Genomic DNA, 21,846 nt, shown 5'->3' on the forward strand with positions numbered 1-21,846 from the left:
GCTTCAGTAACAGACTTGCTACTAAAAGCCAAACTGAAGGATATAAACAGGGTATGGCAGAAACGAGCCAACAGCAGAAACAGGGACAAGCTGTCTCTGATTCCGCAGATATTGAGGAAGAGGCTTCGACCATGGTCGACAGTCAAGAGTTTGGCAAGGTCAGTGCCTCTTCAATTTCCCCCTCCATCACTAGTGATCCATACAGATGCTTCCCTAAGCGGATGGGGAGGATACTCCCAACACAAGAAAGTATTCCGCCAGTTCCATATCAACATTCTAGAGGCAATGGCAGTATTTCTAACATTAAAGAAACTGCATCCAGCCAGACAGATTCACATCAGACTGGTGCTGGACAGTGCAGTAGTGGTGCATTGCCTAAACAGAGGGGGCTCCAAATCGAGCCATATCAATCAAGTAATGATTGCAATTTTCTCTCTGGCAAGGAAACATCTTTGGCACCTGTCAGCTACCCACCTGGCAGGTGTTCGGAATGTCATTGCAGATTCACTGTCCAGGACAACCCCGCTGGAGTCGGAATGGTCCTTGGACATGACGTCGTTCGAGTGGATTTGTCTTCAGGTACCGGGTCTCCAGGTAGACCTGTTTGCCACAGAGAGCAACCACAAGCTTCCGTGTTACGTTGCTCCCAATCTAGATCCTCTAGCTCATTCCACAGATGCGATGTCAATCAACTGGAACAGATGGCAAAGGATCTATCTGTTTCCACCAATAAACCTGTTGATGAAAGTTTTACACAAACTCAGATCATTCAAAGGTCAAGTAGCACTTGTGGCACCCAACTGGCCGAAGAGCAGTTGGTTTCCTTTACTGCTAGAGTTGAAGCTCCGGCACAAACAGATCCCCAATCCAAGATTGACACAAGTAGTGCAAACTCGGACTGTGCCAGCTTCCTCAAGAATTCTGAATGCCCTAGCTTTATGGACTTCATGAAGTTTGCAGCGCAGAAAGACGCTAACATTGACCCTCTTAATACACTGTTCATAGAATCAGATAAGAGGGAATCTACTCTCAGACAGTATGACTCAGCAGTTAAAAAGTTAGCATTATTTCTGAGGGAATCTGAAGCTCATGAAATGACCACGAACCTAGCAATCTCTTTCTTCAGATCATTATTTGAGAAAGGATTGGCAACTAGTACTATTACTACAACAAAATCTGCTTTAAGAAAAATATTTTTACATGGCTTTAATATTAACCTTACAGACTCATATTTTTCATCAATTCCTAAAGCATGTGCTCGTCTTAGACCAGCAACCCATCCACACACGGTTTCCTGGTACTTAAATGACGTACTTAAATTGGCATCAGACACTGATAACGAATTATGGTCATACCTGAGTCTGTTAAGGAAAACGTTATTCCTAGTAAGTCTAGCCTCAGGAGCTAGAATTTCTGAACTGTCTGCTCTTTCTAGAGAGCCGAATCATGTTGATTTCCTCCCGTCAGGTGAAGTTCTGTTGTCTCCGGACCTCAGTTTTCTAGCAAAGAATGAGGATCCACAAAATAGATGGTCTCCTTGGAAGATTATTCCCCTTCCACAGGATCTGTCTTTATGTCCAGTCAATACTTTAAAAGCTTATTTAAATAGAACTTCTAAGAGAATTTCAGGCCCTCTTTTTGTTAGGGAAAATGGAGGTACCATTTCCTTAAAGGCCATCAGGTAACAAATTCTTTATTTTATTAAACAGGCAAACCCCGATTCAGTACCTCGGGTACATGATATTCAAGCGGTGGCCACCTCAGCTAACTATTTCCATAACATGAATTTTGATGACCTTAAAAGGTATACGGGCTGGAAATCACCAACAGTATTTAAACGCCACTATCTTAAGTCCCTAGAGGCTCTTAAATATTCCACAGTAGCTGCAGGAAGTATTGTTCCTCCTGGTCCAGCTCAAGACTAGTTTATGTAACTTCTTTGTCCTTTTGGTTTGTAATCCTCGTTTACCTATTGGTATATTCTCTAGCCTACCTGCCTCGCTTGCTTGCCCTGCTTCTAGCCTTTAGGTCAGGCCTGCTTCACAGCCTGACTCCTACCCGTACCGTGGATATCCTGTTTTCAATCATAACTTGTTAGCCTTAAGTGTCTTGGTATTGGTTATTTTATAATTTTTAGACTGTGTGCCTTATAGTTTTGATTATGTTGTTGATCTTATAATTTGGGACTATTAAAACAGTAATTTTTCTCTTAGTTTTATTTAGCTCCATTAAGGTAATCTTTGGGGCATACCACCAAGCTCTTGTATGGCTGATTCTCTGTTACTATTTCACTGGGTGACACAGGTCGAGCCCAGAAAAGGGATTTTGACAAAGGAAAAATCTATTTCTGGGGGAAGACCTGTGTCACCCAGTGACCCATCCCTGCACTTCCTTTCCCACCCGGGTGGTATACCAAGCTTGGTGGGTGCTAATATTGGGATGAAAATGGCGGTCGCGTAGGGTATCTAGTGGGTGAGCGGGAGGCAATCTTTGGTACGGCTCACCCAAATTTGGGGCTTTGAGAATAGAGAGATCTATAGGATGAAGACCTGTGATAGTGGTGTCCACTCACCCCTAGTGCATACCAACACCATTATGGTGCTCGACCCGGGGGTAGTAACCCCAGCATTGTGGATAGCTTTTTCTCTGGTATATTTAGCAATAGTTATACCTAGAAATGTGTGCTATTGGAACCATTTCACTGGGTGACACAGGTTTTCCCCCAGAAATAGATTTTTCCTTTGTCAAAATCAATCCCTTTTTTGTTTCATTTCCCTTAAAAATGGTGAGGAATTTATTTGTTTGCATGGTTTCTTTTATCAGAGTTGCTAGTTTAACCCTACTTAATGTTAATTTGCACAATTTGTCTAGGCCAAATAAATGTATACACTCGTAAATCTACAAACTGTAATAGGATGACAAATTCATTTGCAAAAACATAGAGCAAACAATTTTTCGATTGCTTATCTTGTGGTGTTGTGTGTTTATCATTATCATTGGTTGGTAGAGTGAACCACTTTTTTTCTGTGTAACCCTATCCGTACCTCAACAGTTTTGGTGGTGACAATAATCACAGAACATTCGTGTATGGATTAAGGAAAATGAAAGTGTGATCAACACAGAGCATTGGTGAAGTAGTAGTAAAAGTATATGCTTCATATGTCATGTCACGAGAGACAGAGAGGAAAATAAGTTGAATGCATCAGAGGCTAAAAGGGTTTAATCCTAAAATAAGTGAACCTCACCAAGTAAGTAGTTCCTGCCTGATGCAGGAAGGGGATTTTGTCTCCCTGGACCCTTTGAACTTACATAACCTCATCTAAGAAATGAGTTCTACCTGACTTTTGGGATTTGCTTCTTATCATATAAGATGCTATGGCATACCTGACCCAGGGCTTTGCAAGGATAATAAAGATGCTTTTAAAATTATGGATATATATGTTATGAACCATTTTGTATGGTATTGAAGAATTTATTATTGTGGCTGATGGAAACCATGTTTAAATTCCAAGGAAACCTGAATAGAATAATAAGTCCGAACAACATAACTCACTGGCACCTCAACTTAACAGGCAATTAGGTTGTCTGCCCTCCTGGTAACAAAATCCACTAAGTAACAAAGGTTGGTTTATTGCCAACACAGCACAGTACCCTCTCTTAGGGGTACAGTGAACAGCGATTCCATATAAGCTTATCAGCTTGCTTCTAAAAATGTACATACAGTACAGTACTTTAGGCTTAGCCTAACAAAAACATAGCCAATTGCAGTACTGTACAGTAATTTAGTTCTCCCTACTTAACAGGCGTGGTTACAAGATATGTGAAATATATTAAAATAATGCTATTTAGACCCCCCCCCCCCCCCGCTCTCTCTCTCTCTCTCTCTCTCTCGTAAAGAATTTGGCATTTGCCCTCAATCACAAATGTTCCCTTATCCTCTTTTCCTGCCAGGAGCAACCAAATTTGCCGAACAGCAGTACCAATATGCAGTAAATGTACCTCATTGTTGAACTTCTCAGCTCCAGAGATCCTTTATTCCTCATGGTGCTGGACTGTGGAAGACTCTCTCTGAAGATGTGCAAATGGAACCTCAAAAGTTCAAGTGGAGATGCAATGCTTTACTACCCTGAAACAATTCTCCTTGTACTGTATTCTGATAATTTACCTAAATTTTTATCTATTTATTTATTAATAAGTTAATTTGTTTTTTATTTTCTTTCTGTATTTCCCTTACCTTCTGTTACTTCTTTTTAATGAACACCATATTCTTTAGAAGTTTGAGATTCAAATTAGTGGCCCCTGTGGGTTTGTTCCATATGAATAGGGTTCATCTTCTGAATAATAATAATAATAATAATCTTTCTGTCATGCTTGTATAGATAGACACTTTCCCCAAAAGTGGGCGGGGCTAGTCACCTACCCAAATCAAAAGTAGTGCTACTGCAGATTTCAAAATTTTAGCTGTCGTATGAGTTGAAACTAATAAGTGTAATTATTTGGTAAGTATATATAAAACTTTATTTTATAATATATACTTACCAAGTAATTATCTAGCTATAAGTTTCTACTTTAAACGGCAGCCTAAGATTTGAATATTCGCAGCAGCACTCTCTTGTCTTGGTGCAGGTAAGTGGTCTGCCCACTTTCGGGAAAGAATAGGTACAACGTAGCTGAAGAGCTCAGTTTGTTTCTGCCGCTTGATGACTGAACATCAGTTGTTCAGCAGCTTTGTTTTGTTAATTCAGGAGTAGTTTCACCGGATGGTTTGGTTGTCTATTGAAGGATTTTGTGAAGTATTCTTTCATTTGGTAGCCTTTGAGCTATATTTTCATAGCTTAGCTTTTTTCAATTTTTTGGACTGATTTGGATTATTATGTCAGACACGAGTGTGACCAGTAACCAGTATTGCAGCAATGGCTGTAATACTAGCTTGACTTCATTTAAATATGACGAACATTCTATTTGTTTTCACTGCTGTGGACAAGTATGTTCCCCCAACTTGACTTGCGAGGAATGTAAGGATTGGGACGTAAGCAAATGGAAAGTGTTGACCAGTCATTTGGATAATTAGGGAAAGCTAGGCTTAGGAAAGTATCCTCTACCCCTAAACCAGCTTTTTCGACATCTTTGACTTCTCATTCCCCGATTCCTACTTCTCTCACTTTTCCTACAACTCCGTTACCTGGCTCCTTTCCCTCTGAACTTAGTGCCTTCACCAGTCTCAGAGTTCGGATGGGTAAGAAATTCGACGCTTTAGTAAGTACTGTTGCTCAGATAGGAACTTCTGTAAGAGTTCTTTTGGACAAAGCAAGTGCAAGTGTCAATGCAAGTGCTGGTGTTAGTGTTGTGGAGGGGATGGCTACTTGTCCCACTGATGCTCCTTAGACAGAGGTCCCTGCCAAACTCCCCTGCACCTGGGAGGAGGCAAACTGTAAGTCCAAGGGAGGTCGGTGGGGTTTGCCCATGAGTAGTTTCCTTAGCCAAACCTCTTGAGGTTTCCCAGATTTCAGCAACCAAATGCTGGAAAGGTGTCCAATTGGATCACACCTTATCTTCCAGTGGTTCGGATTCTGAACCCAAAGGACAGGGTCAACGTTTTCAGGAGTCTTCTAGGCCTTTGAAGAGGCATGTTGTGGACATGCATCCAGCGGTACCTCGTAACTGCCATAAGGATCAAGAGCCCTCTTGCAGCTATTGGGACAACAGAGAGCTCCCATTGGTTCGTAAGTGCCCATTGGCTTGTAAGCGTCCAGTGGCTCCCAAGTGCCAATTGGCTCCTAAGCACGCTTTGGGATCTCCCTCTCCCATTGGATCCGAGCTCCCATTGGCTCATAAGCCCTGCTGCAGGTTCAGTTCGTGCCATAGCTCCAGACATTCCGTTGACTCCCAGCTCTCCAGGATTGAAACACGAGTCTGAGGCTTCAGATTCAGATGTCCCTATTGCTGCAGGTCAACCTGTTTTGGTGCCATCTGTGTCACAGATCCCCAAGGCCATGTCCTCTTCACCTGTCGCTGATCGCACAAAGTCTGCAAGTACATCAGCACCCCAAAACTCTTCTTTGCTTCCCATTCACCAATATTTGGACAACATCCTGGAACGGTTGAAGAAACCCTCATCTTCGAAACCAGAAGAACTGCAGCAAGATTTGGCACTTTCCACTGTATCTTCAGTAGAGGAGGAACCTGAACGAGAACAGCCTTCATCAGCTTATGCCTCATTATTGAATTATTTTCTGTTCTACTTCCCAACATATTTCTCCACCGCGGCCCCTTCTTCTCTGGGGTCAGCGTTCTTGTTACGTCAGTCCTCGAGCACCACTAGACTCCCGAAGGTGGCTCTCTCCATCTCGTCCAAGATGTCCAAGAAAACGTTGTCGGGGATCGACTCTTGGCTGTCTGAGAAGAGGGAGTTGGGCAAAGCTGTATTTTGTTCTCCTTCTCGGTTTTCCAAAAGGAGGTATGTATTTTGTACGACCGGGGAAGCTCCTTCCTTGGGAGTTTCTGTCTCCTCTCAAGGGGACTTCTCTGGTCTGATTGACCCTGCTCGTCATTTGGCCTTCTGATGCAGCAAAAGTTATGTTTTCGTCTTCTGAGCCTTACCACCTAGTTAGGGATATTTTTAAAGTATTCGAAATCTTCAGTTTCCTTGACTGGACAGTGGTTGCATTAACCAAGAAAATTGAGGATTGTTCATCCCTCCAACCCTCCAAGACAACTTTGCAGCAGACTGGCTTGGAGTCCTGTCGTGTGTGGACAAGGCGATTTGAGATGGGCCACAGGAGTTAGCTGCTCATTTTTTGTCATGTATGCTGAAGGAAAGACATGTGGTGTTCTTTCACCACTAAAGGAGTGACACCATCCTAGAGATCTACTCTTCTTTTCACTCCTCTGAACAGTACCAGCCTTTTTCCTTGAACGACATTAGAGGGGGTAGCTATAGAATTCCAAAAGGTTACTTACAACTTGCTTCCGCAGTCGTCCAAGCAAACAATGAAATCTAACCAAACACCTGCAGTTTCATTTAATCCCCAGCCTTTCTCTCCTCTCCAGCCACGGCCCTTCTAAGGTAACAGAGGAAGAGCTTCTTCGCGCCCACTCACGAATCCCAGATCAGTTCACCCCATCAGCAAGAAGTCCTCTTCTAGACCAGTCTCTAGCAAGTGAGACTTCTGTCCTCCGTCTACCTGTGGGCACCAGACTCCCACACTTCTGGAGACAGTGGGAGGCCAGATCGATAGAACCATGGGTACTACGGGTACTCAAGGAAGGATATGCGATTCCCTTCAAAGAGAGTCCACCTTTGTCGCCTGTGCCCTTCGCCTTCAAGGCGAACTTGGTAGGCTCCGAGAGGTTTTCGGTCCTCTCTCAAAGGAAGTCACAGTTCTTCTCTACAAGAGAGCTGTAGAGGAGGTAGAAGACTTGTCATTGGAGGGGTTTTGCAACCGCCTCTTTGTAGTCCCCAAAACCTCCGGGGGTTGGAGGCTGGTCCTGGATGTAAGCGGTCTGAACAGCTTCGTCCAAACCACGAAGTTCAGGATGCAGACAAACAGCTCAGTTCTCGCTGCAATTTCCCAAGAAGATTGGATGGTCTCGATAGACATGAGAGATGCTTACTTTCATACTCCAATACGCCGGGATTCCAGAAAATTCCTGAGATTCATCTTTCAGGACAAAGTTTTCCAATTTAGGGCTCTATGCTTCAGATTGTCAACAGCCCTCAAGTCTTCACCAGGACTAATGGGTGTGAAAGTTTGTCTATATCTGGATGACTGGCTCCTATGATCATCATCCCAAAAGAAGTGCACGGAAGACCTCAAAACCCTTCAGTTAGCCCGGAAGTGGGCATTTTAATCAACCAGGAAAAGTCCCAACTAGTCCATTCTTAGACAATAGCCTATTTGGGGATTAAGATTGGCTCTCGGGCTTTTTAGGTTTTTCTGTCAGAGAAGAGAGTACTATCATTCACCTAAAAAGTCCGTTAGAAAATTTTCTGAGTCTTCAGACCTGCTTTGCCAACAACTGGATGAGCCTGCTAGGGACTCTCTCCTCCATAGAGATGTTCGTTCCTTTGGTGATACTGCATGAGAGGCCTTTGCGGTTCTTTCTGAAGGCCAGTTGGAACTAAAAGATTCTTCCAGATTCCTTTGTGTTTCCCATCACACAGGAAATAAAAGATCTTCAGTGGTGGCTCGTAGAAGGAAGGTTCCACTCAGAGAAGTCCTATCTTATCTGAACCCGAAACCGAACCTCTCATTCTCCGACACATCAAACCTAGGTTGGGGAGTGACACTAAATGATTGGAAGTGTCAGGGAAGTGGTCCCATCAAGAGGGGAAACTGCAGATAAATCCGGAGTTGAAGGCGATTCACCTGGTGCTTCAACATTTTGCTGCAGTAACTCGAGACTCTGTGATTGCGGTTCATTCTGACAACACGACGGCTCTGGCTTATATTCGAAACCAAGGGGCACTCACTCTCTGTCACTGCGAGTTAGCCAGGGATCTCTTTCTTTGGGCGCACATCAGCAGTACAGAGATTCTCACTCGCTATGTTTAGAGCAAGTTAAACGTATTGGCGGATGAATTGATCGCTGAATCCACAGGTGTGCACCGACCTGGAGAAACATTGGGGAACACTGTGGATAGACTTATTTGCAGCGTCCAGGAACCATTGCCTCCCCCTGTATTGCTCTCCGGTGCCAGACCCTCAGGCTTGGGCAACGGATGCAATACTTCAGGTTTGATCACACCTGGAAATGTATGCCTTCCCTCAGTTCAGTCTAGTAAGAGATATGATCAACAAATTCAAGACTTCTCATCACACATCGATGTTCCTAGTAGCTCCTTTTTGGCCTCAAAAGGAGTGGTTTCCAGATATGGAACTTCTGTCGGACTTTCCGCGGCTCCTCCCACAGAGAAAAGATCATCTCGGACAACTTCACTTCAGCATTATAAACAGTTTGTCCACTCTCGCTCTAACAGGCTTTAAACTGTCAGGAAGCATGATAGAGCGAAAGGATTTTCAAGAGAAATTGTGAATGCTATCGCAAAATATAGATGTGACTCTTCTTCAAGGCTCCACCAAGCTAAGTGGGCAGTTTTTAGGAGATGGTGTAAAGAATGTAACATCTCTTCTTCTACCTCTATAGCCCCATTAGCTGAATTTTTACTTTACCTAAGATCTTCAAGAGGCCTTTCAACGTCTGTGATAAAGGGTTACAGATCTATGCTGAACTCGGTATTCAAGCATAGAGGTGTGAACATTTCCTCAGAACCAGACATTTCAGACTTATTCAAGTCTTTTGACACCAGGAAACGGAAGTCTCAGCAGCCAGTGTCTTGGAACCTAGACATAGTCCTACTTTGGTTGTCAGGCCCTCCTTTTGAACCTATGCCGATGTCCTCCTTTAGGGATCTGTCTAGAAAGACACTTTTCTTAATCGCTTTAGCCACAGCGAAGAGAGTCAGTGAGTTGCAAGCCCTTGACAAACAAGTTTTTTTTGCAAGAGACAGCTATTTGCTCATCTGTTTTAGACTTCTTAGCCAAAAATGAGTACCTGTCTAACCCTTGGCATCATTCTCTTTCTGTCCAGGGTCTTGCAGAACTGGTAGGACCGTTGGAACGAGAGCGTATCATGCCCAGTGAGAGCATTAAGATTTTACTTTGAGAGACCCAAGAATATCAGAGGGGATTCTCGCAACCTCTGGCATCCTGTCAAGAACCCTTTACGTCCTCTCTCCAAGAATGCTATCTCTTTCTTTTTGAGACATTATTGTAATCTCACTTGGGAATTCAGGAGAATAATTTACAGTCATTAAAGGTAAAAGCACATGAGGTATGGACAGTAGCACTTTGTTGGATTTTTAATGCAATCCCTCTAGCTACCATAATCCAATGGACTTATTGGAAGTGTCTCTTGGTCTTCACCAACTATTATCTGCATGACGTTGAAACTGTGTTCAAGGACCATAGTACGTGGTGTGGCACTAGGGAATGAGGGGTAGGAGTGATCCTCCTTTTTCTCTGTCTCCTAGCCTTGATTAAGGTTGTTGAAGTTTTGGGAAGCTGGGGGTACTTAGTACTGGAGTACCCTCAGATCTTCGTTTTTAATGGATGGGTAATACTGTATATGTTTTTTAAATGGTGTACAGGTAATATAGTTTTCTGGTCGTCTATTTTTCGCCCAGGGCAAGGGCAATTGTTTTGTTTAAGCTTTGTTGAGTCATAGAAGCACTCCCTGACCACAATGCTTCCACTGAAGTAGAGGCAGTCCTGACACTACTGGTCATGTCCCTACTGGATGGGCAACGACCAAGAGTCAGTATCTTCCTGCTCTTGCTTTCTCCCCAGGTAAGGTTACAACAAGCATTCCTTTATAATATTTTTTGAGTAGCACATGTCCATTCTTCCACCTCCTATCAATGTGGGATTCAGCTATGTACGTAATTACTTTTTAAGTTTTATAGATAAAAATTACATTTTTATAATAAAATAGGTGTTATATATACTTACCAAGAAATTACATGAATAGGGCCCATCCCTCCTCCCTGCACATGAACATAGGGCATAAACAAACTGAGCTCTTCAGCTATGTTGTACCTATTCTTCCCTGAAAGTGGGCGTGTTACTTATCTGCAACAAAACAAAAGAGTGCTGCCGTGAATTTTCAATTCTTAAGCTGCCGTTTAAAGTAGACACTATAGCTATGTAATTACTTGGTAAGTATGTATAAAACCTCATTTTATTATAAAAATGTCATTTTTTAACAGTGATTTCCTATTCTGTAGTACACATACTCATTGTAACCACAGGTCTTAGAATTTCAGAGCATGTGCTTACTCAAGGAAATAAATCACTTAAGTAAAATTCATGCAAGGAAATTTTATACATTTGATTAACAGTGATTTGCAGTGTTGTGATTGCTGTGATTGCATATTCTGAAGTACAGTACAGTAAATGATGTGCTCTATATGCATATAATTACACTTTAGGCAAACATCTCAGAATATTTAAGTATGTGATAGCCAGATGAACAGAGATTGACAGCTTTTAAGTTTTGAATAATTGCTTTTTAAGCACAAGTTTACCAGTGCACAGCAGGTACATAACATCAAGTAACTATATTGTACACTGTAGTAGGACCTTTAACACAAAGGGAAAAATAAGACTTGACTTGTAAAACCAGAAACCCAGATGCACAAAATTTTTGACAAAATCCGGTAAGTTGAGGCCTGTTAAGTTGAGGTACCAGTGCTTTCACTATGCAGCTTTTATTGCAAGAAACATGTAAAGTTTTATGAAGAACTTTTCTTATTTACCCTTAGGGTTATCTATTTTAATGAGCCTTTTCGAGGTGTTTTTATCTTTTGTCTTTCTTTCATCTATTTATGTGTCTCATCCTCTCAAATGCAGTCCTTACAACTTTTCGTTGGCCTTTGTCTCCTGCATTTCCTTAGCTCCCCCTTTTCCACAATCTCCTGAAAAATGTCACACATCATATCCCCTTCTCATCAGGTGCCTAAACCATATCAGTCTAGACTCTTTGGCCTTCTTTGACACTTAAGTGAGTTTTACCAATTCCCAGATGTACTCATTTCTATCCTTTTTCTTCTCATCACTCGTCCATCTGAGCATCCTCATTTCTGCCACATCTAACTTACTTTTTTCCGTTTTCTTGAACTCAGTGTTTGAGCTCTTTATCCATATAACTCTGCATTTATTATTTAGCCCATAGACTTAAACACACTCTAGTTGTTCACTTCTGCCAGCTTAACCTGGCTTGCTGGTCTTCGTCAATTCTATTCATCACTCATTCAGTCTTTGTTCAACTTATCTTCAGTCTTCTACTTTATAATGCATACTGTATCTCCACTTAACAAGATTCTCTCCAGCGCACACACGTTGCACCTGTTCATGATGCAGTTGGCCTTGCATGGCCATGGGCTTAAGGCAGTTAATTTGTTGAGGGTTATTGATGACAATTGCATAATTTTTGTGATGAAAAACAGTGTGCTTCCAGTGGTGTTTTGTTTTCATGGATGAAAGGTTTAATTTTGTTAAAAGATTGCTTTGTTTTTAATAATGCTATGGGATAATACTGTATTAGGCTTGCCTTTTCGCTTCTGCAAAATATGATTTACAATCCATTTTTTCACATGAGAGAAAAGGCATGATATTAGATACCAATACTATAAGGAGGTATTTTGCTTTCTCTTATGATTTTTGTCATTCAGTATTTGCTTCCAGGCATACTAAACCCTAATTCTGTATCCTTTTGGTTATTTTGCTTGATTAAATGACATTTGATATTCTTGAAAATATTGATTTTTTTTCCAGAAAGAGAGTATGATAGGCATAAAAAAACTGCTTTCCAAAGAATATCCCCATGCCTCATTGTAAAATTTTCAAGTGTAAAGCTCTGGGAATTTACAAATATAATGTTTAATGTGTTTTACACTTGCTTTTTATTTAAAGTAATCAGAAGTTCTTTATTGTGAAATATTTTTCTGCCTTAAAGTACAAAACATTTAGAAGTAGTATTGCAAAATGCACTTGTCAGCTATTGGAGGTTCACATACTACAATAAGCTTTGTAATTGTATCCTTAATTTTTTATTCTTTTTTTTACAGTTCAGCAAGGCAGAAAGTGAACTGACAGCACTTTCGTACAAGATCGATCAAGAATACAGTACCTTGGCTGCTGAGGAAGGAAAAGGTTCCATTGTTAGTATATAAGAATTTTTTATTTGGGATGAATCTTGCCTACTGTTAAAGATAGCTTCCATCTCCGTGCCAATAGGCAAGTCGGCATTCAAACAAAGATCATTTGGTTGATCCGGGAGACTGTCTAGTTCACCTGTTCTCCACCAGGTGTGTTTTGAATGTTTTAGCTCTTGTCAGAATTCTCCTTGCTGCCATTGTGTACTGTATAGGTGCTTGTTGGTATTTCATGATTTTTGGCTGTTTGCTCCTGTCATGGTATTGTACTATTTTAATCTTCCTAGGATGTCTTCCACTGGAAGCAAAACTAAGAACATCAGGTTCTGTAAGAATGATTACTGTATAACCAGAATGTTGAATTTTGAGGTGGATAGACATACTGTTTGTGCTGAGTGCATTGGGTATAGAGTGTGATCTAGAAATTAGATTCGAGGAATGTAGGAGTTGGTCTAAGGACTTGATGCTTCGGTTCATCAGATATAGGACGAGAAGGGAAGCAGATAGATTGTGGAAGCAAATAGTTATTGTAGTTCAGGTCCTAAACCTGTCATTTCTCTCTCCAAGTCCTTTGTCTGTAGATATCGCTATTCAGTCTATGACTTTTTTCTCTCCTGGACCAATGCTTTATTTAGTATTGATACTTCCTTTAGCTCTGCCTTCTGCTCCCCTTTCAGTTCAGGGAAAGCATATCAAGAAGCTAGAGCAGGATGTAAACATTATTTTAGAATCAATTAAAGGTATGACAGAATGTATGTGCCAGGTCCCGCCATAGTGTGCAATCATTTTTGAGTTCCCTGTAAGAGGCCAGGTGTTGGTGCCCTCACCCATATGTAGCCCAAGCGTAAAACTGCCCAACGACAGTTGGAAGAGTCCGCTGTTAGAGAACTGGGTTGGTTCTCAGGGTGATGGGGTTCTGTGCCCTCCATCATCTGCCTCTCATTTTTTGGTAAATGTAAATCTTCACACCATATTTTGAATTCTCTGTCATTGGCATCTAGTATGTACTGTAATGAGTTTATCACTGATAGGAATAATTTTTTAGGTATAGACGTTGTTGTTAATAATAATACGTCTGTAGTGAGTTGTTCTAACTCTGTTATGTTAACTGAGGCGATTGATAAACCAATCTCATCTATGTCTACTTTCCATTCTAAAACCTTGTCTGCTATTCCTGTTTCTCCTTGAAATGCACCTGTTCGTTCTTTACGTGCTGTTTCTTCGGTTATTGAAGAGTCACTTCCTTCTGATTCTGTTAATGTTTCTCTTTCCATTCCTACTATGGTTGCAGATTCTAATGATGTTTCCAGGCTAGATGCTATTTGTAGCTGCTTTACTTTCTAAGGATGTGTCATCTGGGAATGCTTTTGAGTCGGTTGAGATGCATTTGGATGAGGTGGGCGAGTTAGGTGTTATTGTCACTTCTCTTCCTCCCTCTCCCCAAAATTTCATGGTTTCTTTGATGCCTGGTAGCACTTCGTCTTTAGCTTAGCCGACTTCTATTATCTGAGGTGAGCAGCTGCAGACTGCTTTTCGTACAGTATCCTCTTCCAGCGAGTCAGAGATTTGTTATAAGGAGTTGGCTGCTTTTGCCCCGACTCCACCACTGGTGGAAGAGGAGGTCGAATCGAGGAGTCTCTTGGTTTTTTTATGTTTGTTGGAGCATTGTGCTTCAGTTTATCCTCATTTAGTAGAGAAAAGAAGTTCTGTTGAGACTAGTCTCTGTTATCTTTTAGTATTTCGTTGCTTGATAAGTCTTTCAAGTAGCTCAAGCTTTCTCCTTCAGTTAGAGCACGTTTTAATGAGGTATCTTGTATTGTAGCACACAAAGCTTCCTTTAAGTCTGCCAGCTCTAGTCTTCTTGTTTTTTGAAGTCGTGGAGAGCCACCTCTTATGATACAGGCACGTTACCTTGTTTTTTGAAGTCGTGGAGAGCCACCTCTTATGATACAGGCACGTTACCGGTGCTTAAACCGTCTTCGGTTGACAATTCTGATTTCTTGCTTGTCTTCATCCTGTGAAGAGACATGCTCTTGAGACTAGCAAGGTGCTTTGGTCTAATGCATCGGCAGAGACTTTGTCCTAGTCTTTGTTTAGAATTATCGAAGTCTTGTCTTTTGCTGAGTTTTTGCGCAGTACAGTCGCCACTGCTCTGTGCCATCTTAAGGAATATCTGGTGCCAGCAGGTATCAATGCATGAGAGGAGTCACTAGAATTTTTGACTCGCCTGGACAAGGCTATTTTGGACTCGACTGGTGATTGTTCTTTTTCTTTCACTAACACGGTTTTCAAGAGAGAACAATTCAGGCGTCTAAGGAGAAAGGGGCGTATATGCCAGAAAAATAAAAAAACATAAAACGTTGCTCTAGTCATGCTCTTTCCAATGGTATGACTTATAAGCCCCTGCACCATTATCTATAAGAGCTATTCTAGGTTGAAAACCAATGTTTTTTTCATCTGAAAGATTATGGCCAAAATTGGCTTGTGCGGTTAATTAGAAAGGGATTTATGCGACTCAACTCGGTGAAAGGTAAAATGTGGCATACTACAGCCGTAGATTGTGCACATACAATTTGGGCTTCTTTAACATAAAGAATTGGGATGCAACTATGTACATCTGGGACAAAGCAACAGCAAAGAGGGGCTCTATTGACTGGATTAAGGATAATCATGACCCAGAGAAATAGACAAAACTAGTTATTTTCACAGATGATACAGTAGTTCTGGACAAAATAAAAACTTGAATGTGACACTCTCATTACTCAGGTTGATTCATGAGAAGTGTTTCTTCACCATTGAGCATTACTTCTTAGTTCTGGGACATTCGTACATGCCTTGCGATTGCAATTTTGGGAATATTGAACGTGCACTTAGAAAGCATGCAAACATTGAAACAAAACAAGACTACATTCGCCTGATAAAGAATGCTGTCAGGAGAGGCTTTAAAGCCAAGGAGCTTGAACAAAAGGACTTCCTTAATATCAATGAACTCATTGATATTAAGGAAGTCCTATGTTGTAAAAACACGTAAGGCCAAGGAAATGAATTTTAAGGGATTCAGGGGTCGTAGTTTATGATTGTGGCTACAAGGAAAGCTTTAAAATAAAGGGGTCGTATAGTGAAGATGCCCCTCTTTATAATATTCGCATGATGAGAGGGAAAGCGAAATTCAGTGCAAAAGCCTTCAACCTTGTGGAAGTTGCCTTGCAACCAATATAAAATGGCCCCATTCATATTGCCAGTGACAAGTTGGAGGACCTTGAAACCCTTTGCCTGTACATAGCTCCTGTAAAGCAAGAGTATTTCCGGCAAATTATTGCTGCACAGAGTACCCTCCCCGCCCCCCCTCCTGAGCCTGCACCTAAACAGGGCGTCCCAGTCGTCGTGAGCAAGATGAATTTGCAGAGGATGACGATGATGAGGTGCAGGAGATTCTTTTTGACTACTAAGTCAAATCAGTGGGGGGAGGGAGGGGGGTTGGCGTTTGGAGCAGATGCAAGATCTTCGGGAGGGTGAGTGTTATCATTAATTATTTTGTTTTATTGCCATTGCATTAATGTTTTTGTCCTTGTTCATTCAATTTACAGTCTTATTTTTTTTTCTAATGCTTAATCATTGCTTTAGGGTAAGATTGTGTTTGTTGTTTTTGTGTTTGCTTGCATGCATGCAATTTTATTATTATCTTATTCCAATATTATTTTGTGGTGATCAATGTGTTACAAAATATTCTTATTGTACATTTAATTTTATAACAATGTTTTTTTCATTGTACTGTTTAATGTTGCATATTATGAAAATGCTGTTTGCCTGTGCTCCCTTAAGGCAAATTAGGGAATTCTTAGGGTTAGGTTATTAAAATGAAACAACGTAACAATAAAAAAATACCTTTATTGTTATTTTATTTTATTATTTTTTTTTTTTTACTTAAAACTGTAAATTGCTTCCATTTTGCTATTTTGCGTATGATTTTACGAGAGCTTGTGCACCTGCAGTACATATTAGGGACTTCTGAAGGTTGAGGGATTAAAATGAAACAATGTAACAAGAAAAAATGCCTTTAATTTTATTATCTTTTTTTTCTCGTAAATTCCTTCCTCTTTGCTATTGTGCGTATGTTTTGACACGCGCTTGCAAATCTGGAATACAATTTTAGGACTTTGGGGGTAGTTGGGGTTGGAATGAAACAACTATCCACCAAAAAAGTCTTTATTTCTAAATTACAATATAGAAAAATATTCGTTTTTATTGTACTATTTTGCGTGTGTTTTTACACGCGCATGCGCGCCAATAATGCAATGGTGTGTTCTGAGGGATGCGAGGGGTTATGGTGAAATGATTTTATAGCAAAAAATCTTTATTGTCATTTACAACCCAAAAAGTATTAATTATTTAATGATTTTATTTTATTGTCTGCTTTGATGCACGCTTGTGTGCGCGCAAACAATTCCCAAACAAATTTTGGGGGTCTGTAAAAATTCCAACATCATAATCTATAACTTGCCACAAGTTTCATCTTAATATCTTTAATGGTTTTCCTGCTACAAACTTTTAACTTTAACCCTTTGTTTCTCATTTTCTATGGCCTTTTTATATTTTTTAAAAAATGGCATATTGGCCCCTATCTCCTTATATGCCTGAATTGTGCTTCTATTTTCCATCTAAGGTCCCTCCTACTCAAAAGATGGCAACAGTTTTGGTTTCCCCTTTGGATTGCCTTCTTAATCCAACTTTTTGTTCCTGTGTAATATACAAACCCTTGGTCTTTATTAGAGGAATTACCTTCAGTGCAGCTGAAAACTGGCCGTTAAACTTTTAACAAGGTGGTGTGGTAGTTAAATATCGCACAACCGAGTGGGAGTCCCACCTGCCCAGTTGGTAGATCGTCGCTATAGCTTTGGCCGAGCTATAGTGTGGTTGTGCTGCGCTCTCCTCTGCCCTGCTTGCCATTGTTTTTGCCTTGTTTACTTTGTTGAACATCGCTTCCTTTCCCGGTGGGATTGTTTCATTTTGTGTTTTCTTTGTGTTGATGTGTTTGTGTGTTTACTTGAAATATGGATAAGCAAGGGTATGGACAGTGTTATTACAGTAATCCCTTGATTATCCAATTTCACCTTATCCAGAGTTCAACATCATCCGGACATGACCAGACCCCAGGGACTAGTGATATAATTTTTAAAAAATTGAAAAAGCTGCTCTTCGATGATTGGCAAAGTTACGTGGGTCTAAGTAAATGTTGGTAAAACTTCTTATGCTCATAAACAGGCTGAGATGGGTTTTGGGGTGGTGTTTGGAGGGCTGGAAAAGTGTTTCCTGGGTCAGGGGGTGGTCAGATGGCTGGGCATAATGGGAGGGGAGCAGTAGTAATGGTGTTCACAGGAATAAACATGCAGAGAAGGGGTTTTTAGGGAAGGGTGACTGGGGAAGGAGTTTCCCAGGCTGGGGGTTGGCTGGGTGGAGAGAGGATAGTGGACACGAAACATGGTAATCTCCTGGCCAGCCAGGCAGGAACACAACGGAAGCAGCCCAGGACATGACCACCAGGAGACGGGGGCTGCTTCGGGTGCTCGTTCGTGAGCCGCTCCGAGTGCTTGAGATTCTATGGAATATCAAGTATCCCGATCTGGTCTGGGAGTATTTCCTCGGCCCAGTTCGGGAGCAGTGCGAGAGAAAGGGTCCAGGCACCCAGGTGTCTCAGCTCTTCCTGCCAGCACCACAAGTGCTCCCCAAGCGCTTGTCGGTGCTCAGTCTTGTTCCCAGCCTGGTGTCTCGATCCTGTCAGTTCGAACACCAGAAGAAGCAGGGAAGAGATTCCCTTCGGGAGTTCTGCGGGACTTCTAAGGGACTGACTCTCTTCAGGGAGACAAGTTTCTCTCGTTGGCTCTTCCGCCCTTGGCGAGAACCACCGCATTCTCCAGTGGGGTCTGGCGTTTTAGGCAAGGGCCGCGCCCTGTTGCTAGTCTTGGAAGTCTGCGTCTAAGACTCGTTCTGTGCCTGGCTCTTTTTCTGATCTCTTAGGAAACTGAAAGCAGCCGTTCCCGATCTTTGGGAGTCTCATGGGTAGCTCGAATTCCATGAATCATGAGTGCTCTCCTGACGAGAAAGTGCCAAGACACCCAGGTGTCTGGTGCCGACGCCAGGTGTCTCAATACTGCCCGCCAGCTGCTTCGGTTGCTTGCAACCCTTGCAGTTCCCGAGGGGCCGAGTGTCGGGGGCCGCCGTGGTCCTTGCTTCCATGACCAGATGAACTCTTTTCTTCAGAGAAGGAGTTCATTCAGGTCGAGACACCAAATATACAATTATTCTTGCCTCGGAGGGTTCGGCCAACTGCAGTTCTGTGGGCAATTCTGGTGCTTAAGAAGAAGGACTTTGTCCCAATTTCAGATCTCCGGTTTTGTAAGTCCCGAGTTAGCTCGACTTAGGAACAAAGCATGCTTGGTTCTGTCTTTCTCTTGCAGAAATTTGCCAGATACCCAGGCTGGGGTTAGATGGGTGGAGAGAGGTAGGTGTTTGACTTCATTAGAGCCTTTTTATGTTTTGTGTGTTTTACGTTTATGCTTTTTCTGTTTTATTAAAGGATATCACAGTTCTGTAGTGTAATGTGTAATGAAGTAATCATGCACGAAAAAAAGATATACTGTACTGTAATAAAATACAGTAATCATGTGCAACACAATGAAAGAGGAGAGAGAAAACAACCTTCCCCGCAGTTAGAAACACACCTTTGTATGTACATATAGCATATAACACACAAACAAACACATGCAAATAACAGTATACATACCCACCGTCCCTATCTCCCCCCATCATACCATTCATATTATATATACATTTGGACACTATACAAATTAGATCTATCCCTTTTAACAAGGGCATAGGTAGTGCTACTTGCAAGACAGTTTTGGGTTTGACCAGAGAATCTGCCTTCTGTCTTGGATTCCCTTACAAAGGATTTTATGGTCCTCCAATGTTTTTTCCTTAAGTACCCTTTGTTCCAACACGATATACAAACCGTCGGTCCTTTACATTAGGAATTACTTTCAGCGTAGGCTGGAAATGGCCATTAAACTCTTGAACAAGGTGGTTAGGCAGTAACTACTGCCAGGTAGGTGGGAATACCTGCCTGCCCAGATGTAAACATTCCAGTTTGCTTTCAGCCGTCATGCATTGCAGACGTGGTTTCGGATCTCTCCGCCTGACTGTTGTTAAGCTCTTATTATCCCGGTGGGATCTTAATGTCTTTTTCTGTATGTACTGTGCGTGTTTGATATTTATTAATACAAACCCATGATTTGTGATAACCTTGCATAGCCGTCATTCCCCTGCGCTGTGTCTTGGGTTTGACAGCCAAGGGCATATTTAAAGGAGCGTAACCAAGTGGTAATGCTTCTCTTCCAGTAGCCCTTTATTTAGATACTGAAGGCATTCCCCTGTACAATAGGAAATATTAGATTGGGACGTAATATCTTCGCTCCCCTACGTTGATCAGGACGTAAGAGTTCACTTCCCTTCTTGGGCTTCTGCCCTCCGTGTACAAGGACATGACTACTTCCTTCTTACTTGTGCTGAGTGTTGTTTTCGCCATCTGCACTTAGAGAGTTGCGGGGCAGGTGGGAGGTTGCGGATGTCGTCTGTAAGTTTCACTTCCACAGTGCCCTTGGTGGCCTCCCCTCCGTCCTTTTCCCTCCCGTAGGTTCTTCCTTATCTCTCCTTCAGTAGAGATCTCTCTCCTTCCCCCTCTTCGCTCGCTTACCAGGCAAAGACTGTGGGGGGGCAGTTGGGCGACCTTTTCTTGGGTACCTCCTCTCGCTTCGTAGGGCAGTTCCCCTCGTAGCGAGAGGAGTTTCCCTCTCTAATCATCTTTGCTTTTTCTTTCAGGTTGACAGTGAGCATCGCAGACAGCAGTAGTTGGCTGGATATCTCGGGGGATATCTCACATGAAGGAGTCCCAACATTCATTTAGTGTTGCTTCGGGATTGACCACAATACCTGGCTGGATGACGTAGTTCCATATCGGGATCGTTCCGACTCTGTTCCCGCCAATGTGGATCGATCACTGTCATTGCTGGCCTTCATGTATGCTGTGGCAATGCCTCTGGGATATCGTTTGTCCATCTGCTCCTGCTATTCCCTGTGTTATGCTCCTGTTAACTCGACGACAGTCTCTGGGCAGCTCTTCCTGGTCTCCTGCCGCAGCTGTCCTGATTGTTCCTGTCGCTGCTGGTGACTTTCATGTGACGTTCCTGGCCATTGCAGTAGCTCCTGCCTTCTGAACTGCTTCTGTAGCTCCTGCATCAGCTGTCCTGATCGTCCCTGCTGCTTCTCCTGGTGGTCATTCCCAGGGCCACTTCCATTGTGTTCCTGTCAGCTGCCTTGGAGGTTACAATGTCTGCCATCCTGTAGAAGATGTTGGCGTGAAGGTGTAGGAAGTCGCCTTGTGGAAGTGACATTCCTGGCTGTTGCAGTAGCTCCTGCCTTCCGAACCACTACCATAGTTCCTGCATTGGCTGTCCTGATCATGCCTGCCGCTTCTCCTGGCTGTTGTGCCCGGGGCCGCTTCCGTTGTGTTCCTGCCAGCTTCCCTGGATGTTACGATGCTTACCATCCTATAGAAGATGTGGGCATAAAGGTGAAGGAAGTCGCCCTGTGGAAAGTGACGTTCCTGGCCATTGCAGTAGCTCCTGCCTTCTGAACCGCTGCCGTAGCTCTTGCATCAACTGTCCTGATCATGCCTGCTGCTTCTCCTGGTGGTCATGTCCTGGGCTGCTTCCGTTGTGTTCCTGCCTGGCTGGCCAGGAGATTACCATGTTTCGTGTCCACTATCCTATAGAAGATGTCGGAGTGGAGGTAAAGGAAGTAACCCTGTGGAAGTAGCCGCCGTCTTCTTCATCTTACCTTTGATTTCGTCTTCTGCTGCCTCTTCCCTTCCTCTCCCGAGGTCCAAGTGGGTCCCGGGAATTGGACAGACCTCCATCGGCTGAAGGCTGCTTCTTCCCCTTGATGCCCTTGGACGTCTAGGGACTGCCTCCTTCCGAGGAGGCGGTGGGTCTCTCAGTGGCTCTTCCCGACCTTCAGGTTAGGAAACCAATTCACATACCCTGGGTTTTGTGTTTCCGGAGCTGCGGCCGCGCAGA

At 42.6% G+C, this 21,846-nt stretch overlaps 1 protein-coding gene across 3 annotated transcripts in view; it reads left to right on the plus strand.

Annotated features, from left to right (window-relative positions):
* Positions 1–21,846, plus strand: part of TBC1d7 (TBC1 domain family member 7) — a 41,810-nt gene that overhangs the window by 9,768 nt on the left and 10,196 nt on the right. For all 3 annotated transcript variants that reach the window (XM_067120667.1, XM_067120669.1, XM_067120668.1), the window contains exon 2: positions 12,629–12,721. Coding sequence is in view for 1 of the 3 variants with exons in the window: in XM_067120669.1 (XP_066976770.1) it covers positions 12,629–12,721 (93 nt within the window). In the remaining 2 variants the exon portion in view is untranslated. The remainder of the gene's footprint in view (positions 1–12,628; positions 12,722–21,846) is intronic.

This window comes from Macrobrachium rosenbergii, chromosome 2 (genome assembly GCF_040412425.1).
Source record: "Macrobrachium rosenbergii isolate ZJJX-2024 chromosome 2, ASM4041242v1, whole genome shotgun sequence".
NCBI lineage: Eukaryota > Metazoa > Arthropoda > Malacostraca > Decapoda > Palaemonidae > Macrobrachium > Macrobrachium rosenbergii.